The sequence below is a fragment of the Macaca fascicularis genome, chromosome 16 (genome assembly GCF_037993035.2).
Source record: "Macaca fascicularis isolate 582-1 chromosome 16, T2T-MFA8v1.1".
Lineage (NCBI taxonomy): Eukaryota > Metazoa > Chordata > Mammalia > Primates > Cercopithecidae > Macaca > Macaca fascicularis.
The window spans coordinates 84,854,737-84,878,652 of NC_088390.1; the positions used below are offsets into that span (position 1 = coordinate 84,854,737).

At 51.5% G+C, this 23,916-nt stretch overlaps 1 protein-coding gene and 1 long non-coding RNA gene across 2 annotated transcripts in view; one reads left to right on the top strand and one right to left on the bottom strand.

Annotated features, from left to right (window-relative positions):
• Positions 1-23,916, bottom strand: part of DNAH17 (dynein axonemal heavy chain 17) — a 171,464-nt gene that overhangs the window by 4,383 nt on the left and 143,165 nt on the right. The window contains exons 73-78 of the mRNA XM_045376584.3: positions 21,924-22,051; positions 20,489-20,716; positions 7,724-7,915; positions 2,665-2,844; positions 1,772-1,954; positions 180-362 (exon numbers count right to left, since the gene is read on the bottom strand). Coding sequence (XP_045232519.2) covers positions 180-362; positions 1,772-1,954; positions 2,665-2,844; positions 7,724-7,915; positions 20,489-20,716; positions 21,924-22,051 — 1,094 coding nt within the window. The remainder of the gene's footprint in view (positions 1-179; positions 363-1,771; positions 1,955-2,664; positions 2,845-7,723; positions 7,916-20,488; positions 20,717-21,923; positions 22,052-23,916) is intronic.
• On the top strand, positions 3,892-20,311 carry LOC135967787 (uncharacterized). Its single transcript, XR_010582051.2, has 2 exons — positions 3,892-4,029; positions 20,096-20,311. It is a non-coding gene; the product is annotated as an uncharacterized lncRNA (long non-coding RNA).

Here is a 23,916-nt window from a genome sequence, read left to right on the forward strand (position 1 = left end):
GCTCAGGAACTGTCTAGATGAGCTCCTTGGGGCTTGTTCTGGAACGGCCAGAACTCTGGAGAGGGAGCAGTACCATGCTGATCCCGGGGCCCGTGCTAGGCCTGGGTTGCCAGAGGCCTGGTTTTCTGCTGGTTTCGCCATCCAGCCACGTCCTTGGGGCCTGGCTGACCCATCTTTACCTTCAGCCCTAGGTTCAGCTCCTTCAGTGAACGGCGCATTTCGTTGGTCAAGATGTTCATTCTTTCACATTCTTGAAAGGCGACTACCACGTAGGGGGTCTTTTCCGCTGCCTTTGCCATGATCTCAGTCATGTTGAAAGTCTCCGGAATCTTCTCCAGGATGTCGTCCAGCACGGCCTTCACCTGGAAGCCAGTCCCCAGATAGCCCGTCACTGCGAGGAGCACGCCCCACCTGCTGCAGGGTCAGGGAGCCTGCCCCGAATGTTCCCAACCCCGACTCCTGGAGGGGAGGGGGGAGGCAAGTGGGGTGGCCAGAAACGCAGGGTCGTGGGTGCAGCCACACCCTTGACCAGGGGAGGGAGCCTTGGCCAGCAGCTCTGAATGTTCTGATCTCACTACAAGGCCCTGCAGCTGCGGCCGTGGGTGCCTCAGGTCACCTGGCCCAGTGCCTCAGACATTTATTCCCATGCACCGGCCTCTGGTCAAATTTAGCCAGTGGTTGAGGGATTGCAACTTTGTCCTTTACTTGGGCTTTCTGTAGGGACCATGCCGGTCACACCCTGCACATCCTGTTAAGGAGTGGCCCACACAGTGCAGTGGTCACCTACACACCATCTATCAGTTAGTTTCTAATGTCAATCATTAGACTAAGAAGGGTTTCACATAGAGAATTCAGTCTACTGGGAAGCCTAGTGCTTGGCGAATACATAATAGAGCTTTTCCACATTCTATTAAGAAGTACAGGCCAAGTGCAGTGGCTCATACCTGTAATCCCAGCACTTTGGGAGGCCAAGGAGGGTTGGTCACCTGAGATCAGGAGTTCAAGACCAGCCTGGCCAACATGGTGAAATCCTGTCTCTATCACAAATACAAAATTAGCCAGGCGTGGTGGCGTGTGCCTGTAATCCTAGCTACTTGGGAGGCTGAGCCAGGAGAATCGCTTGAACCCGGGAGGCGGAGGTTGCAGTGAACCGAGATCGCGCCATTGTACTCCAGCCTAGGCAACGAGAGCAAAACTCCGTCTCAAAAAAAAAAAAAAAAAAAAAAAACAAACGGGGGAGGTACCCAGGAGGCCGCACAGAGCTCCCCAGACAAGTGAGAATTTGTTCAGAGCACTGACATCCCTGAGCTCTATCTAATACTGTGAGCAGCAGGACCTGCCGTCGTGGCCCCTGAGCTGCTCTGGAGCACCTTCCTGCTCATCCGGCTGCCCTGCACAAGCTGCTACTGCTGTTGTGCTGGCCGGGCCAGGGCGGGGAATGGCCGGTATCTTCCCTGGCACTCAGCTGGGGAAGCTGGAAGACTGCAGGGCGGAGGGCTGGGGTGCTCTCGGAGCCGCATCCACACCCCTGAGGATCCCTTTTGTCTGGGCCCATGCCCTCACCCGAACGAAGCCTGCAGCTGCCATGCCTGAGGACCTGCCGACCAGCCTGTGGGTCCCACCCCAGCGTTTCTGATACCCAAGCCCGAGGCTGGGGCAGGGTGTACCTCACCAGCAAGTTCCCCTGTACTGCCGCCAGTTCCTGGCACCCGGGCCCCGGTTCTAGATCCTCCCCCTTCCTCTTGCTTGGTAGCGGTTTTAAAGATCCTGCCTTCTCCTCGCGGGACACTCCTGTGCCTGCCCCTGAGTCCGTCTCTTTGGGCTGCATTTCCAGGACAGTGCGGAACAGCTTCTCTGAGGTGACCGTCAGAAAGCCAATCTCTGCGTTGGGGTGCAGGCCGTATAGGTAGGGACTCTCGGGGGGCAGGTTCTCATCGATGTATTCGTGGTAACCCTAAAAAAGAGGGCAGTTTGTAAGCAGACGCAAAGCTGTGCAGGCTGAAACCCATGTCCTGTTCGTTAAGCGTTCCTTGCCAGAACGTTCCACCCACGTCTTGCTCTCTGTACGGATCCCACTTGTTTCCCAGCCCCCTTTGTGGGCTGCCCCCTGTGCTCCCAGCAACATAAAGGAAAATTCCATCCCCCTTCCCTGAGGCTGCATTTCTGTTTTTTAAATTAAAAAAAAAAAGTGGCCGGGCACGGTGGCTCAAGCCTGTAATCCCAGCACTTTGGGAGGCCAAGGCGGGCGGATCACGAGGTCAGGAGATCGAGACCATCCTGACTAACAAGGTGAAACCCCGTCTCTACTAAAAATACAAAACACTAGCCGGGCGCGGTGGCCAGCGCCTGTAGTCCCAGCTACTGGGGAGGCTGAGGCAGGAGAATGGCGTGAACCCGGGAGGCGGAGCTTGCAGTGAGCTGAGATCCGGCCACTGCACTCCAGCCTGGGCGACAGAGCGAGACTCCATCTCAAAAAAAAAAAAAAAAAAAAAAAGTTGTTTGTATTAGCCTTGTGCTTCTTCTAAGTGAGACACATTTCTCATCCTCTTAGTTTGGTTGCCTGGGTTCTTGCTCAGTTATGGATACTCCATTTGTGCTGCCAGGCTCTCACTGGGAGGCACGAACCTTCATTACATTAAGCGCCTGTTTAACTTGTCACCTTACCTTGTAGTCCAGGTTGGGGGGGATCTGAAAGCCGGGGGCCAGCAGGACGTCTCCCTCCAGCATCTCCGTTCGGATGTATTCGGCCAGGTAGGTCCTGCACAGCCGACGGTCCCAATCATCTGTGATGTGGCCGCCATACATGATTTCACCAAAAAGGTAGCGGAGATCGTCCCAGGGCACCTGAGGAAGGATGACTGTGTAGGGGAAGATGCGCCCCTGTGCCCCTTCTCTGCCATGAAAGAGGGTCAGGCTTAGGCAGGCAGGGCATGGGAACCCAGCCTTTGGTGCTGCGGCCTTCTTGCCCTCCAGGTCGGCCTCCTGGCCGTTTACCTTCAGGGTCGCCAGGCCCCAGGGCCACCTTTCTTCCCTATCCCGCACCATCAGACACCAGTGTCCGGCCCCTTTGGCTTCTCTCACAAGGGGCTGTGCGGCACCTCCCTCCACCTTGGACAGCACTTCTGCAGGCGGTGCTCTCTGCACCTCCCGTGGGGCAGGTGTTTGCTGTGCTTCACTGTGCCTCAGAGGCCACAGGGCTGAATCGGAACTTGTTCCCTCTGCCTCTCCCGCTCTGTGTTACATTCGAGACTGCCCTTCATGGTCCAATTTCAACACAAGTGGTTTGATTCTGTGTGACTCAAGGATTGACTCCAGTGCTGTCGATCTTTTGTCGATGAAGTTCAGTTAGTCACATCTTCAGATGCATCTGGTGAGTCTCCCACCTTGTGGAAGTCGAGTCCTTCGTGGTTCTCATCCTTCTAGTAGCTCCTGTGCCTCCAGGGTCTTTGCAGTCACATAGAGGGTTTGAGCAAGTGACTTATCTGACCTAGGCTGCCTGGGCCTTAGGGAATGAAGACCAAACTCGGCAGTATGGACCAGAGCACACGCCAGGCGACCACACGCCTCCCTGCTGCCGTTCCCACTGCCCTCCAGGCTTCCTTGCGGTCTCACGTCACACCTTCGCCCCGGAACACTCTTCCTTCTACAAAGTCTGGCTCATGAGCGTCCTTGCCATGAAGCCGGCCCTTGTTCCTCCCGCCTCCATGTGCCCACTGTGGAGCCTCCTCCTGCACAGCCAGTTCAGCAGAAGGATGGTGGGAGCCACGGATCGAGGCCACAAATGTCATTTTAAATTTTGTGGCAACCACTTTAAAAGAGATCATTCCAACATGTAATTGGGATAAAAATAAGATAATTGACATTCTCTCTTGGTACCCAGCATGCGAAATCCTGCTGCTCATGGTCAGCTTCTCTCCAGTTCTGCCCACCTGTTCTTTCCCTGAAGTCTGCAGCTCCTGAAGCGAGGCAGATGTTTTCATAACAGCACTTCCGCTCTGTGCTGCCCAGAAGAGCTGTCGTCAAATACCAGTGAGTTCATTGAATAAGAACCAGTTGATTCCTCAATCATCTGATTTGGTCTCATGAGTTTATATACACATGTATATATTTTTTAGGTTGCTTATTTTTGAGATGGAGTCTTGCTCTGTTGTCCAGGCTGGAGTGCAGCGGTGCAGTCTCTGCTCACTGAAACCTCTGCCTCTGGGGTTCACGCAATTCTGCTTCAGCCTCCTGAGTAGCTGGGATTACAGGCGCACATCACCACAGCCAGCTAATATTTTGGATTTTTAGTAAAGATGAGATTTCATTATGTTGCCCAGGCTGGTCTTGAACTCCTGACCTCAGGTGATCCGCCCACCTCAGCCTCCCAAAGTGCTGGGATTACAGGTGTGAGCCACTGTGTCTGGCCCATATGTGTATGCTTTTTAGACAGGGTCTTGTTCTGTGTCCCAGGCTGGAGTGCAGTGGTGCAAACATGGCTCACGCAGCCTTGATCTGGGTTCAAGTGACCCTCCCACATCAGCCTCCCAAGTAGCTGGGCCTACAGTCACTCACCACCATTCCAGACTATAGTGTTTTAAATTTTTTGTAGAGACAGGGTCTTGCTGTGTTGGCCAGGCTGGTTTTGAACTCCTAGGCTCAAGCAGTCCTCCTGCCTCGGCCTCCCACAGTGCTGGGATTATAGACTTGGGCCACTGCACTTGGCTTAGTGTCATGAATTTTTACTCAAAACATTAATATTTTCCAAATTATCATTTGTGACTTAAAACCTTCTCTGTCTGGTCGCCACAAGTGTTTGCGGGCTGCTTTTCCTGCATCTTGCTTAGCAGCTTTGGAGGCAGCGTCTGTGTCTCCCGAAAGGCAGGGAGACCTGTGCCCCACTCTCCCTCCTGACCCCCCGCCACACACCTCAGGAGGGTGGTTTCCTGCAGTGGGCGGGGGTGGGTGCTGTCTGCATTTCCCGCACCTGCTGAGGGAATCCCCCAGAGACTCCTGGGGGAGCTGTAGCTCTCAGGCCCCTCCCTGGGAGTCCCTGCAGCTTGCTCTGTGTTTCAAAGCAACGTTCCAGCAGACTTTTGTCTTCCGTTCGCGTGGGAATCCCTGATCTATTTCCTCAGAGCCCAGAGGGCTGAGCAGGTCATGGACCCAGATGACATAATTCCCCGTGGTCACTCAGCGTGTAGCATGACCTGTGCCATGAAGGGAATGTGGGAGCTGGTGGGGAGTCTGTGGAGGGGGAGGGAGGCCTGAGGACAGAGGAAAGGTTGGCCAGCGCAGGCCACATCAGGACACTGCGCCTCAGGATGTGGCAGCCGCTGACGTACATGGTACTCGTGTGGCTTCTCAGCAGCCTAGAAGCTGCCCAGTGTGTGTCAGTGCGCAATGGCTAAGGAACTGTCTTAAAAATCTTAATCTGGCCAGGCGCAGTGGCTCACGTCTGTAATTCCAGCACCTTGGGAGGCCAAGGTGGGCAGATCACTTGAGCCCAGGAGTTTGAGATCAGCCTAGGCAACATGGCAAAACCCTGTCTTTACAAAAAACAAACAAAAAATTAACTGGGTGTAGTGGCCTCTGTAGTCCCAGCTACTTGGGAGGCTGGGGTGGGAGGATCACCTGAGCCCAGGAGATGAAGGCTGCAGTGAGCTGTGATTGTGCCACTGCACTCCTGCCCAAGTAACAGTGAGGCCCTGTCTCAAAAAAAAAAAAAATAAAATAAAATAAAAAATTTCAAATGAAAAACTTCTAGCCAGACTTTCTCCCAAACTAGTCTGCTCGGTTAGGCCGTCCCTCCGTGCTGAAAGTCCCTTTGAACATCCTGCGTGCGTCTGGGAGTGTTTTCAGGTCCGGGTCTTGTTCTGGGTGAAACGTCCTGCTGGCACCTTGCCCCATCGACCGGCAGATGGAGGCCACCTTCCCCTGCTGGCGTCTGCGGTGGCCCATTGCCGGGGAGCACGGGGAGCCAAGTCCCGGCCCAGTTCTGCCCCCTGTTGCTCCAGGGCTGGTGTGCCTCCCAAAGAACAAAGCATACCACATTCCAGGCCCAGCGTTCGCCAGCAGCAGTCTGGGAGGTCGTCGTCCTCCAGCCTCAGTGAGGAGGCTTTGTCATGGCCTCCCAGGCAGGGTGCTTGACATCAGAGGTCACCTCCTGGGGGCCTTCTCAGGACACCCACTGAGAGCACGTGTGCTGTGCATGCCTGGGGCTTAGTGGGCCAGGTCCTGAGCCTTATTACAAGGAGATGGAAAAAAAGAGGGGCTTCCTGAAACTGGCGTTGCTAGGCCAGGCTTCCCTCATTGAAGCCCCAAGGCTCTGAGGCGGAGGCGTCATCCCCGTTCCGCCCGTGAGGAAGCAGGCTTAGTGGTCCAGTGACTTGCTCGAGGTCTCAGTGAATGAGTGGCAGAGCGGGCTTCGAACATTTCCCCCCTGGTGCCAGCACTGTTTCTCACGTCACAGGGGCAGGTGTTTAACCACCCAGGCCCTGGGAGTGCTCCAACCCCAAGGCCTCACGCAGGTAGCGGCCCCATGCAGTCAACAGCCCCCCGTGCAGCTGAGCGCTGCTTTCTTCCCATCTGCCTCCCAGTCTGTAAGAGGGCGCCCAGGCCTTGCTGTCTCAGAGCCAGGGTCCATGTTGCTCTTGATTTGGAGGCTGAGAGTGAGGAGGAGGACCCAGGGTTTATAGGGGTGTGCACCGCCTTCTGCCTTCTGGGCGAGGGGCTTCTGGGTGAGGGGCTCCTGGGTCTGTGCCAGGCTTAGCCTGAGTCAGAGCCTCGTAAGAGCCCTGTGTGGTGGGCACTGCTGCGCTCTCCAGTTTATGGATGGGGTGGCCAAGTCTTAGGAGACTGTAGATGGGGCTGCAGGGCCTAGCGGCGTATGTGCTGCTTACAGAGGACCTCCATCCAGTGAATAGCAGGTCTGGGATTCATACGCTACTGTCTGGTCCCCAACCTGTGCCCTCCCTGCTGTGTACCTTGCTCTGTGCCCCAACCTGCTGTGCCTCCTGCTGCAGACCGTTTCTGGAGGATGTGCGCCTTTCTGCTCAGTCCTCTGTGGAGTCTGCATGCGCCTTTATGCGTTCTCATAATGGACACAGGGCTCCCTTCTATCCACGGAGGTTTTCTGCCCGTCCTGCTCCAAACCTGGGTTCTCTCCAGACACTGACAGAGCAATGGTGAGGCCTGCAGCCCAGGAAGCCCTGCTTGTCCTCCCCACCGAGTCCCAGCTCACAGCCTGCGGTGCCAGGATTCTGGGGGAATCCCCGCCCAGGTGCAGGAGGGGCAGGTAGCGTGGGGTGTGCCAACAAGCAGAAGCGGCTCCTGCAGGAGGTGGGGGCGAAGGACTGACCGTTGTTACATCAGGCTGGAGAGAGCACAGATGGTGCTGCCTTTCAAGCTCTCTCTGGTTTGTGAAACCACCTTGATTTTTTTTTTTTTTTTGAGATGGTGTCTTGCTCTGTCGCCCAGGCCCACTTAATGTCTTTTAAGACAAAGACCAAAAGGAAAGGGAGGAAAGGAGAAGGAGGGAAGGAGGGAGGGAGGGATGGAGGGAGGGATGGAGGGAGGGAAGGAGAAGGAGGGAAGGAGGGAAGGAGGGACAGAGGGAGGGAGGGAGGGACAGAGGGAGGGAAGGAGGGACAGAGGGAGGGAAGGAGGGACAGAGGGAGGGAAGGAGGGACAGAGGGAAGGAGGGAGGGATACGTCCAAGCACAGGTCCCACTGAGCCCCTCACCTTGGGGTTGGCCTCCAGGTAGTTGTAGAGCACGTTGATGGAGATGGTGAGGTCCCCGTTGTTGAAGGGGTATGACCGGTTCCAGCCCTGGGCACCGAACTTGCGCCTCTCTGCCACCACTGCGTGGAAGTAGCACAGGGCAAAGAGGATGCACTTGAACTCCATCTCCTTGGTGCACATCTCCAGGGTGTCCTGTGGGGCACATGCTCCAGTCAGGTGTTACGGAGAGGGAGAAGTTTACACAGAAATGCCCCTGAGGGTGACTAGCGTCCAGCCCTTGCCAGATGCTTTGCTGCGGTAGGGGTGGTGGGGGGACAAAGCTGTGGGCTGAGGGGGTCTCCATCAGACCAGCTGCAGGGAAAGCTGGGCTGTCATGACTGAGTACGATTTTCTTTCAGAAAGTCTGTTTTTATCCCTTTCAAGTACTTATTACAAGTTGAATTATTGATACTGCTTCCTAATAAGATCTTCCCAAATCCTGGACGTTTCGGGACTACTTTAATAAGAAAGAATGTTTCTTTGTAATTATCAACATTCCTCATCACTTACGCACAGTATCCCAAACTCTAAAAACAACTGATAAAGTTCCATCAGGATAGGGAATGGAATAGAGGATGGGGGATAGGATAGGGGATGGGGGGATGGGAGGATGGGGCATGGGATGGGAGGATGGGGCATGGGATGGGGGGATGGGGCATGGGATAGGGGATGGGGGGATAGGGGATGGGGGGATAGGGGATGGGGGGATAGGGGATGGGGGATAGGGGATGGGGGGATAGGGGATGGGGGGATAGGGGATGGGGGGATAGGGGATGGGGGGATAGGGGATGGGGGAATGGGGGGATGGGGTGGAGTCACTTCTTAAATCCTTTTTATCTGGCTCCAGGGAAAGGCCAACTGAGCCCCACTTATGCCTCCTAGGTCTCTGGCTTTGTGCGCTTTTCCTCGTTAATCTTTGCTCTGTAGTGACTCTGTAGTGGCTCTGTAGTGACTCTGTAGTGACTCTGTAATGACTCTGTAGTGACTCTGTAGTGACTGGCTCTGTAGTGACTCTGTAGTGACTCTGTAGTGACTGACTCTGTAGTGACTGACTCTGTAGTGGCTCTGTAGTGGCTCTGTAGTGGCTCTGTAGTGACTCTGTAGTGACTCTGTAATGACTCTGTAGTGACTCTGTAGTGACTCTGTAGTGACTGACTCTGTAGTGACTGACTCTGTAGTGGCTCTGTAGTGGCTCTGTAGTGACTCTGTAGTGACTCTGTAATGACTCTGTAGTGACTCTGTAGTGACTGACTCTGTAGTGACTCTGTAGTGGCTCTGTAGTGACTCTGTAGTGACTCTGTAGTGACTGACTCTGTAGTGACTCTGTAGTGACTCTGTAGTGACTCTGTAGTGACTGACTCTGTAGTGACTCTGTAGTGGCTCTGTAGTGACTCTGTAGTGACTCTGTAGTGACTGACTCTGTAGTGACTGACTCTGTAGTGGCTCTGTAGTGACTCTAGTGACTCTGTAGTGGCTCTGTAGTGACTGACTCTGTAATGACTCTGTAGTGACTCTGTAGTGGCTCTGTAGTGACTCTGTAGTGACTCTGTAGTGACTGACTCTGTAGTGACTCTGTAGTGACTCTGTAGTGACTGTAGTGACTCTGTAGTGACTCTGTAGTGACTGACTCTGTAGTGACTGACTCTGTAGTGACTGACTCTGTAGTGACTCTGTAGTGACTCTGTAGTGACTGACTCTGTAGTGACTCTGTAGTGACTGACTCTGTAGTGACTGACTCTGTAGTGACTCTGTAGTGACTCTGTAGTGACTGACTCTGTAGTGGCTCTGTAGTGACTCTGTAGTGACTCTGTAGTGACTGACTCTGTAATGACTCTGTAGTGACTCTGTAGTGACTGTAGTGACTCTGTAGTGACTCTGTAGTGACTGACTCTGTAGTGACTCTGTAGTGACTCTGTAGTGACTCTGTAGTGACTCTGTAGTGACTGACTCTGTAGTGACTCTGTAGTGACTCTGTAGTGACTGACTCTGTAGTGACTCTGTAGTGACTGACTCTGTAGTGACTCTGTAGTGACTCTGTAGTGACTGACTCTGTAGTGACTCTGTAGTGACTCTGTAGTGACTGACTCTGTAGTGGCTCTGTAGTGACTCTGTAGTGGCTCTGTAGTGACTGACTCTGTAGTGGCTCTGTAGTGACTCTGTAGTGACTCTGTAGTGACTGACTCTGTAGTGACTCTGTAGTGACTCTGTAGTGACTCTGTAGTGACTGTAGTGACTCTGTAGTGACTCTGTAGTGACTGACTCTGTAGTGACTGACTCTGTAGTGACTCTGTAGTGACTCTGTAGTGACTGACTCTGTAGTGACTCTGTAGTGACTCTGTAGTGACTGACTCTGTAGTGACTCTGTAGTGACTCTGTAGTGACTGACTCTGTAGTGACTCTGTAGTGACTCTGTAGTGACTGACTCTGTAGTGACTCTGTAGTGACTCTGTAGTGACTGACTCTGTAGTGACTCTGTAGTGACTCTGTAGTGACTGACTCTGTAGTGACTCTGTAGTGACTCTGTAGTGACTCTGTAGTGACTCTGTAGTGACTGACTCTGTAGTGACTCTGTAGTGGCTCTGTAGTGACTCTGTAGTGACTCTGTAGTGACTCTGTAGTGACTGACTCTGTAGTGACTCTGTAGTGACTCTGTAGTGAGTGACTCTGTAGTGACTCTGTAGTGACTGACTCTGTAGTGACTGACTCTGTAGTGACTCTGTAGTGACTCTGTAGTGACTGTAGTGACTCTGTAGTGACTCTGTAGTGACTCTGTAGTGACTGACTCTGTAGTGACTCTGTAGTGACTCTGTAGTGACTGACTCTGTAGTGACTCTGTAGTGACTCTGTAGTGACTCTGTAGTGACTCTGTAGTGACTGACTCTGTAGTGACTGACTCTGTAGTGACTCTGTAGTGACTGACTCTGTAGTGACTCTGTAGTGACTGTAGTGACTCTGTAGTGACTCTGTAGTGACTCTAGTGACTGACTCTGTAGTGACTCTGTAGTGACTCTGTAGTGACTGACTCTGTAGTGACTCTGTAGTGACTCTGTAGTGACTGACTCTGTAGTGACTCTGTAGTGACTCTGTAGTGACTGACTCTGTAGTGACTCTGTAGTGACTGACTCTGTAGTGACTCTGTAGTGACTCTGTAGTGACTGTAGTGACTCTGTAGTGACTGACTCTGTAGTGACTCTGTAGTGACTGACTCTGTAGTGACTCTGTAGTGACTCTGTAGTGACTGACTCTGTAGTGACTGTAGTGACTCTGTAGTGACTGACTCTGTAGTGACTCTGTAGTGACTCTAGTGACTGACTCTGTAGTGACTCTGTAGTGGCTCTGTAGTGACTCTGTAGTGACTGACTCTGTAGTGACTCTGTAGTGACTGACTCTGTAGTGACTCTGTAGTGACTGTAGTGACTCTGTAGTGACTGACTCTGTAGTGACTCTGTAGTGACTCTGTAGTGACTGTAGTGACTCTGTAGTGACTCTGTAGTGACTGACTCTGTAGTGACTCTGTAGTGACTGACTCTGTAGTGACTCTGTAGTGACTCTGTAGTGACTGACTCTGTAGTGACTCTGTAGTGACTGACTCTGTAGTGACTCTGTAGTGACTCTGTAGTGACTGACTCTGTAGTGACTCTAGTGACTCTGTAGTGACTCTGTAGTGACTGACTCTGTAGTGACTCTGTAGTGACTCTGTAGTGACTGACTCTGTAGTGACTCTGTAGTGACTCTGTAGTGACTGACTCTGTAGTGACTCTGTAGTGACTCTGTAGTGACTCTGTAGTGACTGACTCTGTAGTGACTCTGTAGTGACTCTGTAGTGACTGTAGTGACTCTGTAGTGACTCTGTAGTGACTGACTCTGTAGTGACTCTGTAGTGACTCTGTAGTGACTCTGTAGTGACTGACTCTGTAGTGACTCTGTAGTGACTCTGTAGTGACTGACTCTGTAGTGACTCTGTAGTGACTCTGTAGTGACTGACTCTGTAGTGACTCTGTAGTGACTGACTCTGTAGTGACTCTGTAGTGACTCTGTAGTGACTGACTCTGTAGTGACTCTGTAGTGACTGACTCTGTAGTGACTCTGTAGTGACTCTGTAGTGACTGACTCTGTAGTGACTGTAGTGACTCTGTAGTGACTGACTCTGTAGTGACTCTGTAGTGACTCTAGTGACTGACTCTGTAGTGACTCTGTAGTGGCTCTGTAGTGACTCTGTAGTGACTGACTCTGTAGTGACTCTGTAGTGACTGACTCTGTAGTGACTCTGTAGTGACTGTAGTGACTCTGTAGTGACTCTGTAGTGACTGTAGTGACTCTGTAGTGACTCTGTAGTGACTGACTCTGTAGTGACTCTGTAGTGACTCTGTAGTGACTGACTCTGTAGTGACTCTGTAGTGACTGACTCTGTAGTGACTCTGTAGTGACTCTGTAGTGACTGACTCTGTAGTGACTCTGTAGTGACTGACTCTGTAGTGACTCTGTAGTGACTCTGTAGTGACTGACTCTGTAGTGACTCTAGTGACTCTGTAGTGACTCTGTAGTGACTCTGTAGTGACTGACTCTGTAGTGACTCTGTAGTGACTCTGTAGTGACTGACTCTGTAGTGACTCTGTAGTGACTGACTCTGTAGTGACTCTGTAGTGACTCTGTAGTGACTGACTCTGTAGTGACTCTGTAGTGACTCTAGTGACTCTGTAGTGACTCTGTAGTGACTGACTCTGTAGTGACTCTGTAGTGACTCTGTAGTGACTGTAGTGACTCTGTAGTGACTGACTCTGTAGTGACTCTGTAGTGACTCTGTAGTGACTGACTCTGTAGTGACTCTGTAGTGACTGACTCTGTAGTGACTGACTCTGTAGTGACTCTGTAGTGACTGTAGTGACTCTGTAGTGACTGACTCTGTAGTGACTCTGTAGTGACTCTGTAGTGACTGACTCTGTAGTGACTCTGTAGTGACTCTGTAGTGACTCTGACTCTGTAGTGGCTCTGTAGTGACTCTGACTCTGTAGTGACTCTGTAGTGACTCTGTAGTGACTGACTCTGTAGTGACTCTGTAGTGACTCTGTAGTGACTCTGTAGTGACTCTGTAGTGACTGACTCTGTAGTGACTGACTCTGTAGTGACTCTGTAGTGACTCTGTAGTGACTCTGTAGTGACTGACTCTGTAGTGACTGACTCTGTAGTGACTCTGTAGTGACTGACTCTGTAGTGACTCTGTAGTGACTCTGTAGTGACTGACTCTGTAGTGACTCTGTAGTGACTCTGTAGTGACTCTGACTCCGTAGTGACTCTGTAGTGACTCTGTAGTGACTCTGTAGTGACTGACTCTGTAGTGACTCTGTAGTGACTCTGTAGTGACTGACTCTGTAGTGACTCTGTAGTGACTCTGACTCTGTAGTGACTCTGTAGTGACTCTGTAGTGACTCTGTAGTGACTGACTCTGTAGTGACTTTGTAGTGACTCTAGTGACTCTGTAGTGACTGACTCTGTAGTGACTCTGTAGTGACTCTAGTGACTCTGTAGTGACTGACTCTGTAGTGACTCTGTAGTGACTCTGTAGTGACTGACTCTGTAGTGACTCTGTAGTGACTCTGTAGTGACTGACTCTGTAGTGACTGACTCTGTAGTGACTCTGTAGTGACTCTGTAGTGACTCTGTAGTGACTGTAGTGACTCTGTAGTGACTCTGTAGTGACTCTGTAGTGACTGACTCTGTAGTGACTCTGTAGTGACTGACTCTGTAGTGACTCTGTAGTGACTCTGTAGTGACTCTGTAGTGACTCTGTAGTGACTGACTCTGTAGTGACTGACTCTGTAGTGACTCTGTAGTGACTGACTCTGTAGTGACTCTGTAGTGACTGTAGTGACTCTGTAGTGACTCTGTAGTGACTCTGTAGTGACTCTGTAGTGACTCTAGTGACTGACTCTGTAGTGACTCTGTAGTGACTCTGTAGTGACTGACTCTGTAGTGACTCTGTAGTGACTCTGTAGTGACTGACTCTGTAGTGACTCTGTAGTGACTCTGTAGTGACTGACTCTGTAGTGACTCTGTAGTGACTGACTCTGTAGTGACTCTGTAGTGACTCTGTAGTGACTGTAGTGACTCTGTAGTGACTGACTCTGTAGTGACTCTGTAGTGACTCTGTAGTGACTGACTCTGTAGTGACTGTAGTGACTCTGTAGTGACTGACTCTGTAGTGACTCTGTAGTGACTCTAGTGACTGACTCTGTAGTGACTCTGTAGTGGCTCTGTAGTGACTCTGTAGTGACTGACTCTGTAGTGACTCTGTAGTGACTGACTCTGTAGTGACTCTGTAGTGACTGTAGTGACTCTGTAGTGACTGACTCTGTAGTGACTCTGTAGTGACTCTGTAGTGACTGTAGTGACTCTGTAGTGACTCTGTAGTGACTGACTCTGTAGTGACTCTGTAGTGACTGACTCTGTAGTGACTCTGTAGTGACTCTGTAGTGACTGACTCTGTAGTGACTCTATAGTGACTGACTCTGTAGTGACTCTGTAGTGACTCTGTAGTGACTGACTCTGTAGTGACTCTAGTGACTCTGTAGTGACTCTGTAGTGACTGACTCTGTAGTGACTCTGTAGTGACTCTGTAGTGACTGACTCTGTAGTGACTCTGTAGTGACTCTGTAGTGACTGACTCTGTAGTGACTCTGTAGTGACTCTGTAGTGACTCTGTAGTGACTGACTCTGTAGTGACTCTGTAGTGACTCTGTAGTGACTGTAGTGACTCTGTAGTGACTCTGTAGTGACTGACTCTGTAGTGACTCTGTAGTGACTCTGTAGTGACTCTGTAGTGACTGACTCTGTAGTGACTCTGTAGTGACTCTGTAGTGACTGACTCTGTAGTGACTCTGTAGTGACTCTGTAGTGACTGACTCTGTAGTGACTCTGTAGTGACTGACTCTGTAGTGACTCTGTAGTGACTCTGTAGTGACTGTAGTGACTCTGTAGTGACTGACTCTGTAGTGACTCTGTAGTGACTGACTCTGTAGTGACTCTGTAGTGACTCTGTAGTGACTGACTCTGTAGTGACTGTAGTGACTCTGTAGTGACTGACTCTGTAGTGACTCTGTAGTGACTCTAGTGACTGACTCTGTAGTGACTCTGTAGTGGCTCTGTAGTGACTCTGTAGTGACTGACTCTGTAGTGACTCTGTAGTGACTGACTCTGTAGTGACTCTGTAGTGACTGTAGTGACTCTGTAGTGACTCTGTAGTGACTGTAGTGACTCTGTAGTGACTCTGTAGTGACTGACTCTGTAGTGACTCTGTAGTGACTCTGTAGTGACTGACTCTGTAGTGACTCTGTAGTGACTGACTCTGTAGTGACTCTGTAGTGACTCTGTAGTGACTGACTCTGTAGTGACTCTGTAGTGACTGACTCTGTAGTGACTCTGTAGTGACTCTGTAGTGACTGACTCTGTAGTGACTCTGTAGTGACTCTAGTGACTCTGTAGTGACTCTGTAGTGACTCTGTAGTGACTGACTCTGTAGTGACTCTGTAGTGACTCTGTAGTGACTGACTCTGTAGTGACTCTGTAGTGACTGACTCTGTAGTGACTCTGTAGTGACTCTGTAGTGACTGACTCTGTAGTGACTCTGTAGTGACTCTAGTGACTCTGTAGTGACTCTGTAGTGACTGACTCTGTAGTGACTCTGTAGTGACTCTGTAGTGACTGTAGTGACTCTGTAGTGACTGACTCTGTAGTGACTCTGTACTGACTGACTCTGTAGTGACTCTGTAGTGACTCTGTAGTGACTCTGTAGTGACTGACTCTGTAGTGACTCTGTAGTGACTGACTCTGTAGTGACTGACTCTGTAGTGACTCTGTAGTGACTGTAGTGACTCTGTAGTGACTGACTCTGTAGTGACTCTGTAGTGACTCTGTAGTGACTGACTCTGTAGTGACTCTGTAGTGACTGACTCTGTAGTGACTCTGTAGTGACTCTGTAGTGACTCTGACTCTGTAGTGGCTCTGTAGTGACTCTGACTCTGTAGTGACTCTGTAGTGACTCTGTAGTGACTGACTCTGTAGTGACTCTGTAGTGACTCTGTAGTGACTCTGTAGTGACTGACTCTGTAGTGACTGACTCTGTAGTGACTCTGTAGTGACTCTGTAGTGACTGACTCTGTAGTGACTGACTCTGTAGTGACTCTGTAGTGACTCTGTAGTGACTCTGTAGTGACTGACTCTGTAGTGACTCTGTAGTGACTCTGTAGTGACTCTGACTCCGTAGTGACTCTGTAGTGACTCTGTAGTGACTGACTCTGTAGTGACTCTGTAGTGACTCTGTAGTGACTCTGTAGTGACTCTGTAGTGACTGACTCTGTAGTGACTCTGTAGTGACTGACTCTGTAGTGACTCTGTAGTGACTCTGACTCTGTAGTGACTCTGTAGTGACTCTGTAGTGACTGACTCTGTAGTGACTTTGTAGTGACTCTAGTGACTCTGTAGTGACTGACTCTGTAGTGACTCTGTAGTGACTCTAGTGACTCTGTAGTGACTGACTCTGTAGTGACTCTGTAGTGACTCTGTAGTGACTGACTCTGTAGTGACTCTGTAGTGACTCTGTAGTGACTGACTCTGTAGTGACTGACTCTGTAGTGACTCTGTAGTGACTCTGTAGTGACTGACTCTGTAGTGACTGACTCTGTAGTGACTGACTCTGTAGTGACTCTAGTGACTCTGTAGTGACTGACTCTGTAGTGACTCTGTAGTGACTGACTCTGTAGTGACTCTGTAGTGACTGACTCTGTAGTGACTCTGTAGTGACTCTGTAGTGACTGACTCTGTAGTGACTCTGTAGTGACTCTGTAGTGACTGACTCTGTAGTGACTCTGTAGTGACTCTGTAGTGACTGACTCTGTAGTGACTCTGTAGTGACTCTGTAGTGACTGACTCTGTAGTGACTCTGTAGTGACTGACTCTGTAGTGACTCTGTAGTGACTCTGTAGTGACTGACTCTGTAGTGACTCTGTAGTGACTCTGTAGTGACTCTGTAGTGACTGACTCTGTAGTGACTCTGTAGTGACTGACTCTGTAGTGACTCTGTAGTGACTCTGTAGTGACTGACTCTGTAGTGACTGACTCTGTAGTGACTCTGTAGTGACTGACTCTGTAGTGACTCTGTAGTGACTCTGTAGTGACTCTGACTCTGTAGTGACTCTGTAGTGACTCTGACTCTGTAGTGACTCTGTAGTGACTCTGTAGTGACTCTGACTCTGTAGTGACTCTGTAGTGACTCTGACTCTGTAGTGACTCTGTAGTGACTCTGTAGTGACTGACTCTGTAGTGACTCTGTAGTGACTCTGTAGTGACTCTGACTCTGTAGTGACTCTGTAGTGACTCTGTAGTGACTGACTCTGTAGTGACTCTGTAGTGACTCTGACTCTGTAGTGACTCTGTAGTGACTCTGTAGTGACTCTGTAGTGACTGACTCTGTAGTGACTCTGTAGTGACTCTAGTGACTCTGTAGTGACTCTGTAGTGACTCTGTAGTGACTCTAGTGACTCTGTAGTGACTGACTCTGTAGTGACTCTGTAGTGACTCTGTAGTGACTCTGTAGTGACTGACTCTGTAGTGACTCTGTAGTGACTGACTCTGTAGTGACTGACTCTGTAGTGACTCTGTAGTGACTGACTCTGTAGTGACTGACTCTGTAGTGACTCTGTAGTGACTCTAGTGACTCTGTAGTGACTGACTCTGTAGTGACTCTGTAGTGACTCTGTAGTGACTGACTCTGTAGTGACTCTGTAGTGACTCTGTAGTGACTGACTCTGTAGTGACTGACTCTGTAGTGACTCTGTAGTGACTCTGTAGTGACTCTGTAGTGACTGACTCTGTAGTGACTGACTCTGTAGTGACTGACTCTGTAGTGACTCTGTAGTGACTCTGTAGTGACTCTGTCTGTAGTGACTCTGTAGTGACTCCTGAACACCCAGAGGCTTCTTGAAACGGAGCTGTGCTCCACCTGCTCTGCTCAGCGGCTGGGAGTACCTCCGGGGCCAGGCACTCTGGGTGGGGCACAGTGGCCGAGGCTCCCGCTGGGGAGGGACAGATAAATGCCAGGGGAAGTGCCCTGGGTGGACCAAGAGTGGGGCCCTGTCCTGGGCGTCATGGAAAGCCTGGCACAGGCCCCTCTGGCAACATGGACAAGAAGGGGAGCGGTTGGAGTTCTATCACCTGAGTATCCCCTCCTGGCTGCCTGGGATGGAGACGATGGGCCCAGGAGACTGGCCTGGCCAGTCCGTTTCAGACCTCAGCTCCCTGGGGAGGGCGCTGGCAGTGAACACTTGGAGAGCCAGAGTGACACCAGCAAATGGGAGACTCGCCAGCCCGCAAGGACAAGGGAAGGCCTGGTGGGTGTCACCGTCCGTCCATCCTCCAGAGTTCATCCGATCGGGTGCTTTTCACCAGCCTGCCCGCACTCAGGTCTGCGGCATCATGGACATGCAGGTTCCACCCACCACCACTTCTTCCCCTGGGCCCTTGTTCTCAGAGGCCCACAACCCCTCAGAGGCAACTGGTCCCTGAACGTGTGAAGGGTTTCTTTACCCGCAGGTCTCAGCTGTCACTGCCTGGCCACCCACCTCCCCAGCCAGAGATAGGATGAGGCGCCACTCCATGTGCTGGCTGGCAGGGCTCCACGCTGGCTGGAAGTGAAGGCCCAGTCCTTGCCTAAGTGCCCCGATCCCTGTCACTGACACTTTGCAAAATACAATAAAATGGAACACCAAAGGAAAAACCGTCCCCGTGCTTGGATTCACAGCAGTGTCGGGTCGCTGCAAAGTTCGCTAAGTGCCTTCTGGGTTTCTGCGTTGATCTCGTACAGACTGGCAGAAACCGTTCCAGGACCGGTGCTGACCTCAGGGCCGCTGTGAGCTGCATGGCCCCACAGCACCGTGTGCGCCCCACAGCACTCATCACACTAGGGTGCTGCTTCCAAGACATATCCTCACGCCCCTCAGCAGGGTGCAGGCCAAGGCGGGAGGTGTGTGGTATCGATTGTTTGGTTAACGGAATGGGGGACCCATTTTAAACATTTGTTTTTCTGCTTTTTCTTTTACTTTCACACTTTGACAAGGGTGTATCCTTTAAAAGCTGGTGGAAATTCTTAGTGGGTGACTCCAATATTTCCATGTAAGTACTTTTAAAAAATGTATCAGGCATGGACGGCACGCATTCATGGACCGATAAAACACCCCATAAGCAGATCTTTGTTAGGGGTTATAGAAGAATACAGGGTGTTGGCCGGGCGTGGTGGCTCGTGCCTGTAATCCCAGCTATTTAGGAGGCCAAGGCAGGTGGATCACCTGAGGTCAGGAGTTTGAGGTCAGCTTGGCCAACATGGTGAAACCCCATCTCTACTAACAATACAAGAAAACTAGCCAGGCATGGTGGTGGGTGCCTGTAATCCCAGCTACTTGGGAGGCTGAGGCAGGAGAATTGCTTGAACCCAGGAGGCAGAGGTTTCAGTGAGCTGAGGTCACGCCCTTTCACTCTAGCCTGGTCAGCAAGAGTGGAACTCCGTCTCAAAAAAAAAAGAATACAGGGTGTCAAACCTCAAAAAGGTTTTAGGCTCCACTTGGGAGATCAAGTTTGTGCACAGAAAAAGTTCTAGACAGAGAAAATGCTGAGGTGCCAACAGGAGAAATACTGACATGAGGACCTGTAGACAGGAGCACCCCCGAGGACAAGAGCGGCCAGGATTCGGGAGCCCAAGGCAGGTGGATCACCTGAGATCAGGAGTTCAAGATCAGCCTGGCCAACATGGCAAAACCCCGTCTCTACTAAAAATACACAAATTAGCTGGGTGTGGTGGGGCATGCCTGTAATCCCAGCTACTCGGGAGTCTGAGGCACAAGAATTGCTTGAACCCGGGAGGTGGAGATTGCAGTGAGTCGAGATAGCACCACTGCACTCCAGCCTGGGTGACAGACTGAGACTCCTCAAAAACAAACAAAAACCGCAGCCAGGAAGGCTGTGGAGAAGGTGGCATTTGGGGGAAGCCTTGAGGTCTGTGAGGGAAGAGTCAGGTGAGGTCAGACCCCAGGCAGGTGCACAAGTGGGATCCCAGCCAAGGAGGGTCCTTGAGTCCCAGGTGCCAGGCAGGCCAGGCCTTCCCCCTCCGCCCCGGAGGCAGCCAGCGGCCGCTGCAGCTGAGTAGGGGCCAGGCTCCCTAGCCGGCTGCGTTTTGGCAGCTGTTCCTGCTGATGGTGGATCAGAGGAGGGGCTGAAGGCAAGGAAACCCGGTCATGCGTCCGGAGCCCCAGCAAGTACAGCGTCCTCATCTTCCCTGGTTGCCCACAGCCTCCAGCAGTGGACTTCGTACTTCCAACCTCCAGGGAGGTCGACTCCCCACGGAGCTGGGCCCCATTTCCAAGGACCAGTCATGACGTGTTCCACGCTCTACCAACACAATGGACAGCATCTACCAGCCCTCATTGGCAGGTTCATAGAACTGATTAAAACCTGTGTTTCTGCATCTAAAGCTTTAAGTAATAAATGTGCCACAGCACCTGAAATGATTTGCATGTTTCTGCCTTTTAGGAATATGTTGATTTTGACTGTGAGGGGTGTGTGGACAGGGGAAACCCAGAGGGGAGGTGTCCCCAGAGTTCAGAATGGTCCTCAGGGCCCCAAGGGATGGATGCCAGGCCCTGGCATGGGATGGCGAGGCAGCCCGAACAGGCGTGGCCTTACCTGGGTGAACAGGTCCAGGGCCTTGTGCAAGTTGGCATGCATGCCCGTGGGGGGTTCGTTGGTGATCTTGATGGCGTTCTCCAGGATGCCCTGGGGGATGATGTGGGTCTCGGGGCTGGGGGCAGGCTCCGCGCTGATGAACACCCGGTAGTCCTCATGGCTACCCGTGCTGTAGCGCTCCAGCTTCTTGTCCAGCGTCCCCAGCCACCGGGCCACCAGGTGGATGTTCTGCAGCCAAGACCAGAGGCTGGTTACATGCTTTCCCCGGCCCCGGGCCCACGAGGACAGGCAGGCACGCGGCTGTGTTCCCTGGTGAGGGCAGGGCTCTTCTGCCAGCACCCCACACTTGCCTGGTGCTGGCACTGCCCCGCCCCCCACCAGTCCACCCTAACCAGGTGCTGGGCATGCCAGGATGTCTTCAGTGAAGGAACTGAGGCCCCAGAATCGATTTTTGTGTTCAATGAATTGGAAACTTCCAGCCTTACGGTGAGTCCTTTGTGTCCTCCCTGGCATAAGGCTGAGATTCTGTGGTCCCCACCCCTCCTCTTGAAGCCGAGGGCTTCCCACCGGGGCCAGGCTTAGCCCTGTGGATTGAGGTCAACACACACTGTAAGACCCGTGGAAGCCAGGACAGGCCCAGAGGCGCTTGAGGACAAGCGGTAGTGAGGAGGGGTCTTGGGCGGGCTCTGGGGCTGAGGAGGGGTGGTCGTGCTAGGGTTTAACCAAAAGTGCAGAGAGCATCTCCTGGGCGCTCTGGGCTTCGCTGCCTGCCCCAAGCGAGGAGGAGGAGGAGGAGGAGGAGGGATGCTTTTGTCAACCCAGCATTTGTCGTCCTTTTTTTTTCTTTTTTTTTTTTTTTAATTTTTTTTTGAGACTGAGTCTCTCTCTGTCGCCCAGGCTGGAGTGCAGTGGCACGATCTTGGCTTACTGCAACCTCTGCCTTCCGGGTTCAAGCGATTTTCCTGCCTCAGCCTCCCGAGTAGCTGGGATTACAGGCGCACGCCACCACGCTTGGCTAATTTTTGTATTTTTAGTAGAGACGGGGTTTTGCCATGTTGGTGAGGCTGGTCTCGAACTCCTGACCTCAGGTGATTTGTCTGCCTCAGCCTCCCAAAGTGCTGGGATTACAGGTGTGAGCCACTGTGCCTGACCATTTGTTTAAATAATCTCTGTTTGGGGTAGTCTCGTATAAAGTCCAGCTTCCCTCCACCGTTGAATCCATGCTTTCCTCTGGGCAGTCATGGTGCCCCACACCACCCGGCTGACCCCAGCAGGGCCGACACCGGGGGTGCCTCCTCCTTCAGTGGTGTTAGGATTTCCACCCACATTTCTGAATGCAAACTACACATCCTGGTTCCTGCCGGGCCTTTGGGCCCATCCCCACGGTCGCCTCAGTGCGGGGAGTCCTTACCCCGCAGTGCTGGGCCCCTCGTACCTGCAGAATGACCCAGTGTCCTTTCTCTGCGGCCACGTCCAGAGCGTCCTCAGCCACCACTTCTTGTCCCTGCCCCAGGGACACATTATGGAGTTTTCCATTGTCTATGGTAAACCCTAGTTTTTTTCCTAAAGAAAAACAGGAAAAAACACCAGGTAATTAAACAACACGGGTTCAGACTCTGTGATGTGCAGCTAGGAATTCCACATGCCTCCCTCGTTCAGTTTTGGTGGTGAAATACACATAAGCTAAAACTTGCCTTTTAAAAACCATCCTAAAGCGTACAGTGCACTGATATTCAGTGTATTCACAATGCTGTGCAATCATCCGTTTGGTTCTAGAACACTGTCATGGCCCAAGAGGTGGTCCCCATACCCGTTAGACGGTCACTCCCAATCTCTCCTCCAGGGTCTCCTCCAGGAGCCCGTCATCTACAGTCTCCTTTGTGTCTCCATGGATTTACCCATTCTGGATATTTCATGTCAAGGGAACTGCACAATATGGGGCCTTTGTGTCTGGCCTCTTTCCCTGAGCGTAGTGTTTTTGAGGTCCATCCATGTTGTAGCATGTATCAGTACTTCTTGTTTTTTTTTTTTTTTTTTTTTTTTTTTTTTTTTTTTTGAGACGGAGTCTTACTCTGTCGCCCAGGTTGGAGTGCAGTGGCGCCATCTCAGCTCACTGCAAGCTCCACCTCCCAGGTTCAAGTGATTCTTCTGCCTCAGCCTCCTGAGTAGCTGGGATTACAGGCGCCCACCACCACACCTGACTAGTGTTGGTATTTTTAGTAGAGGGGCGGTTTCACCATATTGGCCAGGCTGGTCTCGAACTCCTGAACTCAGGCAATCCACCTGCCTTGGCCTTCCAAAGTGCTGGGATTACAGGTGTAAGCCACTGTGCTTGGCCTCACTTTTTTTTTGAGACAGGGTCTCACTCTTGTCACTCAGCCTGAACTCCACTTCCCAAGCTCAAGTGATCCTTATGCCTTGGCCTCCAGAGTAGCTGGGACCACAGGCATGCACCACTATGTCCAGCTAATTTATAAAATTCAGGCCGGGCACGGTGGCTCAAGCCTGTAATCCCAGCACTTTGGGAGGCCGAGACAGGTGGATCATGAGGTCAGGAGATCGAGACCATCCTGGCTAACCCGGTGAAACCCTGTCTCTACTAAAAAAATACAAAAAACTAGCAGGGCGAGATGGCGGGCACCTATAGTCCCAGCTACTCGGGAGGCTGAGGCAGGAGAATGGCGTAAACCCGGGAGGCGGAGCTTGCAGTGAGCTGAGATTGCGCCACTGCACTCCAGCCTGGGCGACAGAGTGAGACTCCATCTCAAAAAAAAAAAAAATAAAATAAAATAAAATAAATTTCTCTGTAGAGACAAGGTCTCCCTATGTTGACCAGGCTGATCTTGAACTCCTGGGCTCAGGTGATCCTTCTGTCTCAGCCTCCCAAAGTTCTGGGACTACAGCTGTGAGCCACTGCACCTGGCCTACTTCATGCTTTTTGGAGATAGGGTCTTACTTGGTCACTCAGGCTGGAGTGCAGTGGCTTGATCATGGCTCACTGCATCCTCAACCTTTTGGGCTCCAGTGATCCTCCCACCTCAGCCTCCCGAGTAACTGGAACCACAGGCGTGTACCACCATAGCTGGCTACATTTTTTTGTACGTTTTGTAGAGATGGGGTTTTGCCATGTTGCCAAGGCTGGTCTTGAACTCCTGTGATCAAGCGATCCACCCACCCTGGCCTCCCAAAGTGCTGGGATACAGGTGTGAGCTACCACGCCCGGCCTGCTTCACTCTTTTTTAATCGAGGGATACTATTCCACCATATAGATCCACCACATTCTGTTGATCCACTTATCTACTCGTCAATTAATGGACATTTGGGTGGTTTCTGCCTTTTAGCTCTTATGAATGATTTGTGTAGAGCATTTGCTTGGACACAAATTTAAATTTCCAGTTCTTTTGGGTGTATACCCAGGAGTGGAATTG